Raw genomic sequence first — 12,251 nt, 5'->3', positions numbered from 1 at the left:
GATTTTGATACGTTCTTTTATAATATTTATTAGACAACGGAGAAGGGTCAGCAAATTAAATGTTGGAATGACTATTGTTGTTTTCCTTCTTATATTGCTCCATTGATTGGAATTGATAGACAGCTGCATATGAACAACTTGTCTCTAATGTTCATGCATGGATAACTCCTCTTGGAGAACTTCAACTTTGAATACCTGCTGTGGATAATTAGCATTAATGATTGCCATTGATTTTTCTGATATTCCTAACTAATTGGATGATTCAGGTGCTTGGTAAAAAATATAAATTTTTTTATCTAAACCTAAAGTTTATATGCTTTAATTATCAATAATTAGACAATAAAATTTCGTAAGAATATAATTTTTTTATCAAATATAGTTCTTCAGAATTTGCATTTCTTCGGCAAAGAAATCCTTCAAGGAAAGAGGCTTCTGATATAATTTTTTTAAGTTTCAATATAAAAAAGTACGTTGACTCTAAACAAATAATTTCCTAAGCTTGGATACAAATAATTCAACAACAATCACACTTAAAAAAACCTACATAAATAATTTACATCACATTCAACTCAATATATTAAGACAGTAAATATATATACATTTTCTTTTTTTGCATTGTTCAAATATTCGTGTATTCCTATTTCTACAATAAACATATAATTTTAAATAGTTAACAATATAGATCCTACATATATTTTTTTTCAATGAAAAGAATTAAATAGACAACTTATTAATTAGTTGCTGTTTTCATTTTGATTTTGATTTTAATTTGATTTGAAATTTGGTGTCATGTCAGGTTATGCAGGTTATTTATTATACGAACTCCTAGCCAGAGAAGAAGCCTTGCACACAGACTTTGTATATATAGCAGTCGGCATAAGGAAAGAGGAAAGATGAACAGAAAAAGCATGGAAAACAACGGGGAAAGCCATAGCAGAAGTGGTAGTTTTAGGATGGCAAAAGTTCACACTGTGCTTGAGCTTGGTACTGTTCATACACACACTAGTCTTCTCCTAGATGGTGATGGAGATGGAGATGTTGGTGAGGAGAGAGAGAAACACCCAAAACCTCTCACAAACTCTCTCTCTCCAAGGCAGATGAAGTCCCTAGTTGCTCTCTGCGACACCATCATACCTTCCATCGACGACAACCTCGTTCGCTCCTCCGATGAATCTGTTGCCAACTTCTACAACACTTCAGCGTCCATGGCTGGAACACCTCACCATGTAGGACTAGCCACCTTTAACCTTTCAACTTTTTCTCTCTTTCTCTTTCTTCTTTTTCACACCATGCCTTAGTCTGCACTTGATCCGCATGAATTTGGCTTTCAGCTTATTTTAGACTTTATGAATTTAATATAAGAAGAACATGTTACAAAAATAAACAAGTATATATGTATTAAACCATCACAAAAATTACTTTAAAACTTTCCTGTGTGGATCATTTCTCAATCATAGTAATTAATATGCTTGTTGACCTCTTGGATCAAGCGACAATGACTGAAATCAACTTACGATTTTAAAAATTTCATATGATTACCGTCAAGAGTTTATAAGTGGCATGACAAATATAGAAAATAGTAGAGTTTTGTGTAAAATTATTCCAAGTTTATGGTAATATGTGGTTGATTTGTAGCTTGAGAAAGTGATAAGTGAGAAACTGAAGCACTCGAGTACATGGCTGTTGCTAGTGACATTATGGCTATTGTCTACGTGGTTTGGGACGTTCATACTGTGTGGCATGGCGAGTGTGTCATCAAGGTTTCCATTCTTCCATAGCTACCCAGAAATGTCTCTGCTCAAACGCCAAAGGGCTATGCAGTCTTGGTCTCTCAGTTACCTTCGTCCCCTTAAGATGTTTTTCAGGACTATAAAGCTTCTCACTCTCCTTGTCTTCTTCACTCAGGTAATTAATTAATGTCCTTATTCTTATCTAACTCTCTACCAAGGCCTCACCTTACACAAATTAACAAGCACAACATTTAATGCTTATTGCTATTTTCTTTCTTTCTCTCTTAAATTATCTTTTAGTGTTTAAAGTTTAATCAATATATAATTTTGCTTGTAAAATTTTAATTAAATTTTTATTTTTTAATCAAATAATTTTGATTGTCCTATCTAAGAATTAGGTCAATATTAGATTATATGTTAAGATTAGGTATTATTATTTTATGTGAAAATAGTAAAAAGTATATGGATTGTATTTTGGGATTGATCTGAGATTATATTTTATGTATAGGTAATAGGTAGTACATATAGGTGTCTGGTATTAAAAAAACATCATTTTTAATATTAATTAACGTTAGTGACTTTTATAAATGATCAATACAAAAATTATGTTTTTTTTTATCGGTAGAAGTTTGAACTAATATAAAAGTCAGTCTTTGGTTAACACTTTAAGCGACACTTGGTTCGTAAATTGATATAAAAAAGTCTTTTTTTAACCGATAGAAAACCTTTTGTACAATAGTTATATATATTAATATCTTATTTGGATAAATAATTAATATTATTCTGAATTATGAATATGTGTTTTTTAGTGTGATAATAATTAAATGATACATTATCAGTGGACTAAAATTATTTAATTTTATAAAATTGGAGTACTCAAATATGCAATATAAGTTTTATAAAAAAAATAAAAAGACATAAATATATAAGTGAGAATGTGAATTTAAGTCGTGGTATTTCTTAAAATATGTTATTTTCTGTCTTCTGTCTTCTTTCTTCTTTCTTTGATGTGATTAATTTATATACTTTATAAAAATAAACAATAGTTTTACAAAAGGCATTGAAGTGATGGAATATACTGTTTTTCTTAACTATAATTATCATTACTGTACGAGTTAATTTATAATTTTGGAATGGTAACATGAAAGATTATACATTCCTTTATCGTTTGGTGTTTACGATTAAGGTACGGTCTTTGGTAAGGATAATAAATAGTGTATGATAATAAGAGAATAATTAATGTTTTGTCTAGAAATATAGTTGATAGAAAGGGACGGGGGAAAGAAAAAGATGGAAGGTAAGTGAAGCAAGTGGGGTGAGGGTTACATTATTGTATCCTTTTGTCAGGTAAAAAAGAAAACAAAAAATAAAATAAAATCTCCGATTGAAAGTTTAATTCCAAAAGAGGAACTGAGGGAATTAAAAAGAAGATGGCTCAAATGGAAACATTATGTTCTATATTAATGTAATTAAAAATATAAATAACTCATTTTTCTTTTGTTTTGGTAAGTTTTTTTTTCTTTTTTCTAAGTCAACGTGGGAGATAAATGTATGCATGACAGTTTCTGTATAGATACATAAATATCCATTAATGCATGTCCATTATTGGAAGATACAATTAACTAGACATTACATCTTTAAAAGAATTTCTTATAACAACTTTTCTTTATTTTTTCGTCAACGTGCGAATCAAATTTCAAGTTGTGTTTCATTTTGATATTAAGGAAAGTTAAAAGTTAGTTCAGGGGGGTAAATAGTTAAGAAAATAAAATTAGAAACTACAAATTTTCGTATATATATTCGTAGGAGATTTTCTTTGGATAGTATTATTTTAATATAAGCAAATTTTTACTCACACTTTATACCTATTATTTTATTATTTAACTTTTTTCTATAAAAATGAGTTGTTGACTTATGTAAATGTGGTGTAAACAGTGTAAAAAAATATTTTTCATTTTACTATATAAAAGAGGAATAAAAATGTACGTCACAACTTTTGTTTCAGAACTGATTAAAAGTATTAAATGGTCTCGATGAATGGTATTTTGACGTGTTGACTTGCACACCCAAGAAAAAGAAATAAAGGAGGAACTTAAATAAATTCTTGATGTTTGCACCAAGAATGTGAAATGTCTTAATGATAATGTGCATGCAGAAGATATACTCCTCCATCTCAGCCCTACAACAATAAAAACGTATATGACAGCATCTACTTCTGTCACCAAACTTTAGAGAGAAGACATTCAAATAAAACAAAACTTATAGGATTTGTTTCAGATAACATATTTCATAATTTTTGGTATGATAAACGAGAGACCAAGGGTCATCTTACTAACAAAATGCAGTGAAACAGTATCTTGTAGAAATATTTATGTATACTGAGAACAGAGTCTCTGATATAAGATGAAAGAACTTTTCAAATTATGACTGTTTGATAGAGTTTGTATATGCAAGCATTTGCATAAAGATTCTTCTTTAATGTCTGGGTGAAATGGGTGATATGAAGTAGCAGAATACGTAGGGTATGGAACGTGTTTCCTTTGATAGCATGTGCATATATCCAAATTAATGTCCAAGTGGTCACTTACAGCTCGGACATTCACTACAACCGTACCTTAGGTAGGGATAGTGTCTCCTCAATATAGTCATTATTCATGTGCCCCTCATTCAATTTTCAGGTACTTAAAATTTTAGGTTGTAGATACTTCAATGTTTCCATGTTAAAATCAAATGAAAATCCACAGTGTTTTAAACTAAAACATGTCTTAGTAGCATAGCATTGGCATGATAGTAAATGATGCCAGCTCAGGACAGAAAATCATTCACTTGCCTTTAAATATGAAAGCTACCACTCTGCCACAAAATATAGCTGATAGAACAAACTCAAATCAAATGGCTATTTCAGCATACTGTCCCATTCCGTAGGTTGTCCCTAACATTAGTGTTTTCTTTTTTTTTAGTTTTTCTTCTCCTTATAGAGCAGAAGAAGCTGGCCAAATGTTCAATATTTATTGCTCTTTCAGCTGTGTCACAGTGCAGCTTTTTGCGGCAAAAAATATAGGAGCTTTTACTTTGCTTCCACCTCACAGACATATTTTTTTCACTTTCAGAGTTGAACGTTGATTTCATTTGCCATAAAAGAATATATAGCATAACCTAAAGAATTTCACCAACTCATTAGGCACTATATCTAACTATATTATATATACGAATTTTAAATGTTAAAATATATCATAATCCTTAAAACATATTTTGTCACAAATTGGTAGTTTTGGAACTAATAATTTTTTTCTTATGTAGTCGGATAGAAATAGGAGAGTGAAATTATGAAGAGTAAAAAAATAATATTGGTGGATCGGTAAAATAAAAATAAAGTGGGAATAGGATGGGTGCCCTAACACTTTCATTTCATTATTTATTTATTTAGTTTTCTATTGACAAATTAAATTTTAATTTTTTCTACCACCCAAAATTTTATATTATTTGTGGGGATTGACTCCTCAAGGTTTGGGTATGTTTGATTGTAATTATGTGCATGTCATTCCCTAATACCCTAAACAACTCACCTCTTCATAGTCGTATTGGGCTGGAGTGGGAAGCTCTACGCTTTAGGGTACCAAAAGGAGCTGTGTTAGGCTTTGGAAACTAGTAGTTTCTTCTTTTCCATTTCCATATCTTTCCTCCTACATCCCCATAGTCATTTTTTATTTATTTCTGAATTAAATAACTTGGAAGTCAAAAATGACTTTGAAACATGTAATTTGAAAATTATTTTTGCTCTTAAAAAAAACTTTTAGAAATTCAAAAGTCATTTTTAAGAAAAATTAATTTTTGGATTTCACTAGCTGAGTTAATTTTTATTTTCACATTATATAATTTGAAAGGATGTGATAGAAGAAACTATTGGACCAATTTTAACGAAATTGTATAGGCTTTTGACCGAAGGCCAACTGTTTAACCGTATTATTGAAACTGGGAAAAAAATAATGGTGTACTGAAGAAGGGATATTTTCAGATAATTTTTTCCACAAATGCTTTTGGAATAAAAACAGATAATATTTTTTTATAAACTAGTTTATACACATCTTAAAAATTTATCCTGGAGAAATCAATATCATAGAATTTAAATAAATCAGCATACAGTAAAGTTATTTTATTTGTCCCTTTTATTTTATCTTGTGTTTATAAAGCATTGCGTTTAAATATAATATAACTACTGTGTGGATTTTCCATGATAATATATGTTCAATTTCATATTTTTGTGTGGAACAAAGCATGTGATTCTTATGTAAATTAATCATAGCTATTCCATTTTCAGGTAGATGAAGCAGAAGAAAACCCATCATGGAAGGCAATTGGATATTGTGGACCTGATCCAGAGCTTAAAGCACAGTTGAAGAACCACTTCTTACGTAGAACATTGAAGGAAGAAGAACATGAAAAAAAGGACAAGGATGATGATGATGATGATGAAGAAGAAGAGTTCAGAGGCCCTCTTCACAAAGGCCTTGTCCATTTAAACTATCCAATGGACATCATTAAAAATTCTCTAAGAAGATTTGGATTCTCAGTCTCTACCACGTCTAAAAGGAATAAGGCTTCTAACATGTCATCACCTTCTTTAGTTATCCAATGTGATGCAGTGGTTGTCGGTTCTGGCTCTGGTGGTGGGGTAGTAGCCGGAGTTCTAGCAAATGCTGGTTATAAAGTGCTGGTCTTGGAGAAAGGAAGCTATTGTGCTAGGAACAATCTTTCCCTTCTCGAAGGACCAAGCATGGATAAAATGTACCTCTCCAATGGTTTGGTTGCAACAAAGGATATGTCTGTCCTAATACTAGCAGGATCCACAGTTGGTGGTGGCTCTGCAGTGAACTGGTCAGCCAGCATTAGAACTCCTGAACATGTATGCAAGGAGTGGTGTGATCGCCATGAGCTAGAACTGTTTGAAAGTAAGTTGTACAAAGAAGCCATGGATGCTGTGTGTGACAAAATGGGAGTCCAATCTGAGATCCAAGAGGAAGGGTTCAACAACGAAGTCCTAAGAAGAGGGTGTCTAGAAATGGGATATCAGGTGTGCAATATTCCAAGGAATGCTTCATCCGATCACTACTGTGGTTGGTGCTGCATGGGGTGTAAGAACGGAAAGAAGAAAAGTACATCAGAAACATGGCTAGTGGATTTGGTGAAATCAGGTAATGGAGCAATCATTCCAAGTTGTGAGGCCATACAAGTCTTGCACAAGAGAAAGAAAGGAAGTGAGAGAAAAACGGCTCGTGGAGTGGCTTTTGCAATTGAATACAAGGGGAAAAAGGACATTTGTGTGGTGGAGTCCAAGGTCACAATCGTAGCCTGTGGAGCACTCAGTACTCCAGCATTACTTAAGAAAAGTGGATTGAAGAATGAAAACATAGGAAAAAACTTGCACCTTCATCCAGTTGCAATGGCTTGGGGCCACTTCCCTGATTCATCTTCACCTAATGTGTGGCCAGAGAAACATAAAAAGAGCTATGAAGGAGGGATTATGACAGCAATGTCCACAGTTGTTGCGCAGTTTGACAAAACTGGATATGGTGCAGTGATCCAAACGCCTGCATTGCATCCTGGTATGTTCTCCATTCTAATGCCGTGGACTTCTGGCAAAGATATGAAAGATCGAATGTTAAAGTTTTCAAGAACAGCTCATGTATTTGCCCTGGCAAGGGATCAAGCATCAGGAACGGTGAGTTCACCTTCTCTTATAAACTATCAGTTGAAAGATGTGGACAAGGAGAATTTAGCTACAGGAATTGAGAAGGTGCTGAGAATTCTTGCAGCAGCTGGAGCTGAAGAAATTGGGACCCACAATAACAAGGGAAGGAGCATAAATGTTAAGCAGGTGAGCTATCATGAGTTTGAGAAATTTGTAAAAGAAGAAAGTTCAGTGTCTTTAACAGACCTTACAACACCATTGTGTTCAGCACATCAGATGGGAAGTTGTAAGATGGGCACTAATCCAAGTAACTCAGTAGTGAACCAAATGGGAGAGACATGGGAAGTGGAGGGCCTTTATTTGGCAGACACTAGTGTCTTTCCCACAGCTTTAGGTGTCAATCCAATGGTCACTGTTCAGGCTATTGCGTATTGCACAGCTCAGTCTGTTGTTGAAGTTCTTAGAAGGAAGAGAAACTGAAGACAAAAGAGAAACGGAAAACTTTTGCTGGTGATGCTAGAAGCAGTTCTGTACTCCACATACCAGTGTGCTATCATGCATGTATATTAGCTTCTACAAGCACTTATATGTAAAACTAATTGAATTTCTCTAAATTAAAATCTTCTTATGCAATTATCTTTTTATATATTTAACTTTTGTTTAGATACTAATATGTCAGCTTCTGTTACTGATAATCAGTTCTGTTTATATTGTTTTCTGTTTCGAATGTGTTCCATTATATTGGAACCTCTTTTGTATGTTTTAGAACACTAAGATCAGTGTACGTTCGGCTTTTTCACCAAAATTTGTCTGAAATATTACGATTTTTAATGAAGAATTGGATCAAAGAGAAATCGTGAGGGGTCCAAACGATTTTTAATGAAGAAGTCGTGCAGGGGACACGACTTCACACTGTTCATTTGACCAATGTTGAAGTCGTATATCCAAAAACGACTTTAGAGCATGATAATCGATTACCACATCTTTTTTTCGTTAAAAATAATAAAAGTATTGAAGTTGTATCGGAGATGACGACTTTAACATGAGAAGTCGTGCACCGCCACACACTTTTACTTTTTTTTAATTTTTAATTTCTTTATTAATTAAAATTATTTATAATTAATAAATAATATTTTTAAATATATTTAAAATAATATAAATTATATCTAATTAATATTTAAAAATTATATTTCATTATAATTTAATTTTATGAATTTTAATTATCATATTATAATTTTTTTTGAATTATAATTAATTAATAAAAAAAAAATTATTATAAACTATTTAAAATAATAAAAGATTTTAAAAGTTGAAAACGTTTGGGGGGTTGACGACTTCTGTACTAAAGTCGTGCACCACCTTCACACTTTTATTTCTTTAGTTTTTTATTATTTAAAAAGATTTATAAGTTTTATATAATATATTTAAATGTATATAAAACATTTTAAATAAATATATTTTATGGTTTTAATTATTTTTGTAATTAAATTAATTTTTTATAAAAACAAATTCGCTTGATAATTTAGGGACTAAAAACATATTTAATCCTAATTAATTTAATTTAATTTATTATATTAAAAAAAATTTACTTATATCTCATTATAATAAATTGACTTATAATAAATTTTTACTTAAATTTAATTTAGAATGAGTTTTTGTTATAACAAATTTACTTATATTTCATTATAATAAATTTAATTACATAATTCTTTTTTTAATTTTTAATTACATAATTACAACAATTAGTTATAAATTATTTAATTAAAATCATTTTATAAAAAAATTAATTTAATTACAAAAATAATTAAAATTATAAAATTTATTTATTTAATAATATTAAAAAATTTAATTATTAATTAGATATAATTTTAATTATATTAAATACATTTAAAAATATTATTTACAAATTATAAATGATTTTAATTAATAAAAAAATTAAAAAATATAAAAAATAAGAATGAGAGGGGGGTGCACGACTTCAATAAGAGAAGTAGTTAACCCTCCACACAACTTTAATTTTTTTTTTAATTTTTTATGAAAAATGACTTTGTAATCGATTACAAGTCTCTGGTAATCGATTACCATGCTCTAAAGTCGTTTTTGGGGTGCACGACTTCAACACTGAACAAATGAACAGTGTGAAGTCGTGAGGGGGGCACGACTTTTTCATTTGAAGTCGTTTGAACCCCCACGACTTCCCCATTTTCGTAATTTGAATTGAATTTGCCTATTCTGGTAATATATGATGTATTTTTACCTATTTTAGTAACAAAACCGTGTATGTTTACAATATCTGTTTCTTTCTTCCTCCTTTACTTGTTTTCTTGCATGAAGATCTCACCATGAGAACCTTTTATTGCTTTGCCATTATAAAGCAGAATATCAACACCACCAATTACCATATTCAATAACTTCTTCAAAAGCTAAAGTGCGTAAGTTTGTTTTACTTCTTCATCTAAACTGGCTTATAAATGTAAGCAGAAATTTTGTTCTTTAGAAAAGCCTCGTGTTTATTTCTGCGTAATGAAAGAAAAAAACAAGAAAAGATTCCATCATATATATATCTTATACAACAAACATAATGTATGTTTATTTTATTTAAAGAATAATGATAAAGTGAGTCACATTTAAATTAATAAAACATGAAGGTAAAATAGTTATTAAATAATAAATTTTTGTATTTAAAAAAATTATAAAAAATAAAGAAGAATAATATCAAATTAAATGTAACAATTTTTTGTGCCCGAGTATCATTTTTCTTATGTAAAAGTTTGTCTTCATGGTAAATGTCTTCCAAAAAAAATGTAAATGATTAATGCAAGATTGTTTTCAGAGAAAAGAAGTATGATTTGTGAATACATATCAGCATACAAACAATACAAGCAAAATCATAATTTTGAAATTAAAATATTAAAAATAAATTATACTTGAAAAGAAAAAATAAATTCATCAATGTACTCAACGGAATCACCAGTTACATCTCTGAATTGTAAAACACAAATTGCAAGATTTAAATTTTACTTGCCGTGAATCTTAAAAGCACAAATGAAGAAAATTACTTATGGACAAGATGATGAGCCAAAACGAATAGTGAAAAATTGAGGAAGATTATCTCTCAAGATCCGATCATTAAGTATTTATATAAGAATGTGAACAGTACCAACAAAAAATAGAGACCAAGAGAGAGCAGATACAAAGACTTTTAACATAGAAGTAAAAATTAGATCAAAGCAACATATATGTTATCAATCAAGGATATAAGATAGTTTTTTAATGTGTTTTTAAATAAAAAAGAAGACGAAAAACCTTAGAATAGAATTATAGTGAATAGTCTTTCTTCCTCTCAAACTTTTAATCTATTATTTAATTGTTAAAAATAAATAATCATTTTTTAAACATATTGATCTATAGTAAACAAGGTATGATATTAAAAAATCTTTTGAAAATAATAAAAGTTTCTTCTCTTTCATCTTCCTCTATTTGTTATTTATTTTTAAATTTATTTTTCTCCTTCATAGTCCTCTAAAATAACTGTTCATTATATAGAATTTTGTAGACAACAATTTTTGTTTTTTTAAAAAGCCCCATGTATATTTCTTCGTAATGAAAACAATAAAAACCTTCATTATATAACGTATATAACAACTATATGTTTATGTAAAAGCTTGTCTTTCAAGGTAAGCTGCTGATATATATATATATATGGAATTAAAAATTAATCAATCTATAATCTAGAATTAAAGTAATATTAATATTTTTTAAAATTAATATTATTAAAATGATTATAATAATATTTTAGTAATTACTTTCTTAATTCAAATAATTATTCATTGTAAAAGAATTATTTACTCTTTCACCATTTTAGTAACTACTTTTAAAATTTAAATAATTCATAATAAAAAATTATTTACAAAATGTTACTTATAATATTTTTTATTTCAGTGGGTAAAATTTATTTTATCTATAACTATCTACATTTTTTATTTTTTCAATTTTACTCTTTTGATTTTTATTTTTAAAATTTAAATAATTAATAAATATTTAAAAAATATTTAGACACAAACGTGATAGCGTCTATAATTACATGCTAGTAATAAATAATAAAATTAATTAATCAATCAAAAATACTATTATTGTTATATTACAAATTACGTAAATATTTACTTATTATTTTTAAATTATATATATATATATATATATATATATATATAATTAAAATTGGTCAAACAATTAATTACAAACACTATTATTATTAAAAATAATTATTATTATTAATAGATAATGATTATAATAAATAGTGGAAACACATATGCATTAGTATATGTGTATTGTTTTTTATGATAGTAAAAAGTAATAAAATTATAAATACTAAAGTAGGTATAAATAATTTTTACAAATTGTATGTAGTTTTCATTTATTTTGTAAGTAATTTTTTTATTATATAGTCATGTCAGTTGAAAATAATTGTCAAGTTTAAAAGAAAAACGGTAGATAATAAAAAAATGAAGTTGAATTTACAAAACAGTTACTTTAAAGGGTAAAATTAATAAATTAACCATTTTAAGTTAAAAAAATATTACTTCAAATAGGGAAAAAATATATACATCGAAAAGATGTATTTATATGGTGACTAGTGATGCGCATTTGTTAAGTGTATGTATATTCACTTTTTTATGATAATAAAAATTAATAAAATAATTAAAATTAAAAAAACAATTAAATTTAAAAAACAGTTACTCGAGGGATAAAATTAATAAAATAATTATTTTAACTTTAAAAGTATATTTCAAGGATAAAATTGAAAAGTAAATTAGAACTAAAAAAATCCCTTT

The 12,251-nt window shown here is 28.7% G+C and overlaps 1 protein-coding gene across 1 annotated transcript; it reads left to right on the top strand.

Annotated features, from left to right (window-relative positions):
- Positions 1 to 868: 868 nt before the first annotated feature.
- On the top strand, positions 869 to 8,207 carry LOC124838210 (long-chain-alcohol oxidase FAO4A-like). Its single transcript, XM_088104499.1, has 3 exons — positions 869 to 1,226; positions 1,636 to 1,905; positions 6,049 to 8,207. Exons 1-3 carry the CDS (start codon positions 894 to 896, stop codon positions 7,897 to 7,899), a joined length of 2,454 nt encoding a protein of 817 aa, XP_087960625.1. The 5' UTR covers positions 869 to 893; the 3' UTR covers positions 7,900 to 8,207.
- Positions 8,208 to 12,251: the final 4,044 nt, after the last annotated feature.

Source organism: Vigna umbellata, chromosome 1, assembly GCF_029865625.1.
Source record: "Vigna umbellata cultivar VRB3 chromosome 1, Vumbellata_1.0, whole genome shotgun sequence".
NCBI lineage: Eukaryota > Viridiplantae > Streptophyta > Magnoliopsida > Fabales > Fabaceae > Vigna > Vigna umbellata.
The sequence above is the reverse complement of the archived record's forward strand: the minus strand, read 5'-3'. Positions and strand labels throughout refer to the sequence as shown.

Excerpts from the sequence above, each read along its gene's own strand:
- LOC124838210 (XM_088104499.1), top strand. The coding sequence starts at position 894 with ATGAACAGAAAAAGCATGGAAAACAACGGGGAAAGCCATAGCAGAAGT. Across the intron at positions 1,227-1,635 it reads TGGCTGGAACACCTCACCAT|CTTGAGAAAGTGATAAGTGA; the intron begins GTAGGACTAGCC and ends GTTGATTTGTAG. Across the intron at positions 1,906-6,048 it reads TCCTTGTCTTCTTCACTCAG|GTAGATGAAGCAGAAGAAAA; the intron begins GTAATTAATTAA and ends TTCCATTTTCAG.